The sequence below is a fragment of the Arachis duranensis genome, chromosome 6 (assembly GCF_000817695.3).
Source record: "Arachis duranensis cultivar V14167 chromosome 6, aradu.V14167.gnm2.J7QH, whole genome shotgun sequence".
Lineage (NCBI taxonomy): Eukaryota > Viridiplantae > Streptophyta > Magnoliopsida > Fabales > Fabaceae > Arachis > Arachis duranensis.
This window is the reverse complement of record NC_029777.3, coordinates 109898786-109902284: the sequence shown is the minus strand read 5'-3', so window position 1 is coordinate 109902284 and position 3499 is coordinate 109898786. Positions and strand designations below refer to the sequence as shown.

The following is a 3499-nucleotide window of genomic DNA, read 5'->3' as shown; positions in this document are numbered from 1 at the left end:
TATAGGAATATTTATCTAAAAAAATAGATGCTATTGAATAACTATGTAATATATTGTGAAGACATCAAACTAACATTGTTAATTACTGTTGTGAGAAACATAGAAAAGGACAAACGTATAATATAAGATGTACTGATAAAGTGTTCATGAAGCTTTTGCATTTTGATCAAAATTATGGTGGCCCAAAGTTTTGTGAAAACATTTTTTAAATAAAAAGAATTTAAAGAAAAAGAAAAGCAAACAAACAGAAGAATTCAAGAGAGTAATTGACCAATATGAGATAACATACACATCCATTTGTAGCTGCATAAACTTTCATAGCATTCTGTTTTGCTCTTTGGCATTGTTTAATAATGTGGATCATGTGTGAAGCTTGAAAGAAGACAAAAAGGAAAACAATGCACTTAATAAATATTACTGTAAGAGATGAACCCTTAATCAACCCTTAATATGATATTAAATTTCCTTATAAAACCATAATAAGATTCAACAATTAGATTAGTGGAAAAGTTATCCAATAGAACAATGTCCAGAACTTATTTAATTAAGTGAATCCCTTCATCTATAACTTGTAACTAAAGTAGTTTTCTTCAAGAAAACATAAGAAAATCAAACTTTGAAAAATATGTACAAACTAAGAAAACAAACCAGTCAAGATTGGTATTTTAAAATATAAATAATATTTAAGGTATGTAAGTTATTTGTTGCGTGAAAGTGAAAACTATACTATTATAATTATAATTGTTTATTAATCCTCCATCTAACTTAGGTATATGTATCTATAGACATAATAGATCCATCATTCATCTATACATCTCTACATGTTGTTTTTAAATGAAGGGTAAAAATGACATTTTACATTTTTAACACACTAAATCATCTTAATTCCAATTTACAATGATTTTGTTGATGGCTTTGCAATCTATACACATCCTCCAAGATGACAATATCCATCTTAATATCTTACCTATGGGTTCATGCTTATTCATTGTTTCTCAATCAATTTCTCCATTAATGCACAATTGATATCAAAGCCTAAGATTACTTCACAGTTCAAATGCTTCAATTAATGACTAACAAAGACAATTGATTGGCAAAAAAGTGCAAAATGTAAGGGGATAACAACAAAAACAACAAAACCTTGTCCTGCTAGTTGAGGTCAACTACATGGACAAAACAACGCCGTTAAGCCCTGTCATGAATTACATTTGAACTCAGCCCAAATTTCTTCTTATCAACTCATTCAAAATCTTCTTAGGTTTCCCTCTCCCCCTAGCCACTATGCGATCACTATCTCAGCTACACTATGCTCATTGGGGGTAACAAGCAATAAAAAATCGAAAAATCTCAAACGACATTTCTCTTGAATATCACAAACCATAAATCAATAACATAGCTCCTATTGCTCCAAATCTCCAATGTAAAAGTCATCAATCATGTCAAACACTCGAGTTGCATGCTGTGGCCTGTCATTGAAGGGTGATGAGAGAAGATATTTTAGAAAGAATAAATGTTTATTGCCTTCACTGCCAAAACAAGTATTTTGACCAAATACAAAAAGAGAAAGAATAAAGCAGGAGATAAGCATGACGAAAAAGTATTCACCCATTACGGCCTACTTTTAAAGCTACCATATGATTTATGTATGTCAGAAGTCAGAACTTGGATGTAGAACTATAACTAATAGTACTATGTATGTGCCATAACAATATACATTCACGTCCTATGGCCAAAACCAAAATTCTTTGCTAGAAAATACAAATAATGGTGGCCTATAAAATTTTCTAAGCTTATTTAATTATAGGTTATAACCATATTGATAGGTATAAGGTTATAACCATATTGATAGGTATAAGGCATGTCAAAGATAAAATTTGGATGTACATATCTGGGATGAAGAGGAAGGGAGCTAAACTGGAATCTGATAGACTATCTGAGGGTGTATCATGAAGCTAAAAAGATGCTCGGCTCATGTTTTTTATCCACAATTATTGTTGTAGTCATCATGTATGCAACTATTGACCAACATTATTATTGTTGTTATCATGTGAAAAACCAGCATAAGACCTATGGCTACTTTGTCAGAAAACTCCATCAGCTTCAATAAATATATCAATATAGTATTCTTAAATAATAAGATGGCATGATGAATCCACAATTTTAAGTGGACACGATCTTTACATATGCATAATAAGAATCCAACTCTTCATAAATATTAAAAGCATTTTTGGGTTAGATATTTTATGCTCTTCACGTTTCTCTAAGCAACAAACCTATAAGTATAATAAGAAAAGGTCTAACTAGTATATACAAAGAAGGAAACAAGAAAAATATTATAGGGAAAATTTAGAAAAAACTTTCAGTAAGAAACCAAATATATATAAATATATAACAACGTAAATGTATGTAATAGAATAAGCACATACCCAAAAAACCCTTCAGTTGAATCATCTCCAGCATGTGCTAGAATGGCATCACCACCTGGATGTTCCTCTACATAAGAGGTAACATCATATACCTAGAGTATTGAAACCCCAAATTCATACTATTAGGAAACAATGTATCCTTTAAATGGGACAGAATGGTAATAAAAGACTAGATGTGGGAAAGAAAAAACCGAGGAGTAATGCATTCATAAATGAAAGTATAAAGCAACAAAAAAATAACATACCTTGTTCTTGATAATTATCCAACAATCTGTTCTCTTGTTATGCGTTGAGACTTCAGATTTAGTGTACGACTTTGATGCCTGGACACAACAGAGTATACAAAATGCTCGAAAAAGTAGATAAAAACAAAATAAAGCATTTTTAAAGAACTCACAAAATTGTGATTGAAACACACTCACTTCCCCTGTAAAATTTACCTTTGGGGAAAAGTAAATCAACTTATTGTTGTTTTAAAGTAATTTTAACCCTTTCAGTTTGCAACATGTGCTTCAACATTCATGCTCATTCAAACTATTTCACTGTTGCCAGTGTAATTAAGCTTATGGAAAAACTATTTTCATCTTATCATACTAAATTCTGCTCACACTATGACATACAAAAATGATAGTTCTCCTTTGGAGATCAAAGTGGGAACTATAATTCAGTAGGTGAAGCATAGGATCAAAAATTACAGTTCCACTCCATAATCCTGGTTAAGAAGAACCTCACCCAAAAGTTCAAGTTCCACAATTCATAATTTTCCTCAATTTCAAAGTTGCTAAAAAAAATAAATACAAAATAAAGAATTAAACTAAAGAAAGAAATGGTTAAACACCAATTTTTATTCATACAATCGTACGGAGATAAAGTGGGATTTAGCTATTACATTATGCCTCTTCTGCAAAACCCTTCAACAACAAACAACAACAAAGCCTTGTCCCACTAAGTGGGGTCGGCTACATGAATCAAGCGACGCCATTGTGCTCTGTCATGTATCATGTCTACAGAGAGACCGTTTACATGTAGATCTCGTTTGACCACCTCATGGATGGTCTTCTTAGGTCTTCCTC

General features: G+C 31.5%; 1 protein-coding gene across 2 annotated transcripts in view; it reads right to left on the bottom strand.

Annotated features, from left to right (window-relative positions):
* Positions 1–1066: 1066 nt before the first annotated feature.
* LOC107495872 (cytochrome B5-like protein) overlaps positions 1067–3499 on the bottom strand; it is a 5813-nt gene continuing 3380 nt past the window's right edge. For both annotated transcript variants that reach the window (XM_016117080.3, XM_016117082.3), the window contains 3 exons: positions 2672–2749; positions 2427–2518; positions 1067–1466 (listed from right to left, as the gene is read on the bottom strand). In XM_016117080.3, the coding sequence (XP_015972566.1) occupies positions 1400–1466; positions 2427–2518; positions 2672–2749 (237 nt within the window). In that variant the 3' untranslated portion in view covers positions 1067–1399. The remainder of the gene's footprint in view (positions 1467–2426; positions 2519–2671; positions 2750–3499) is intronic.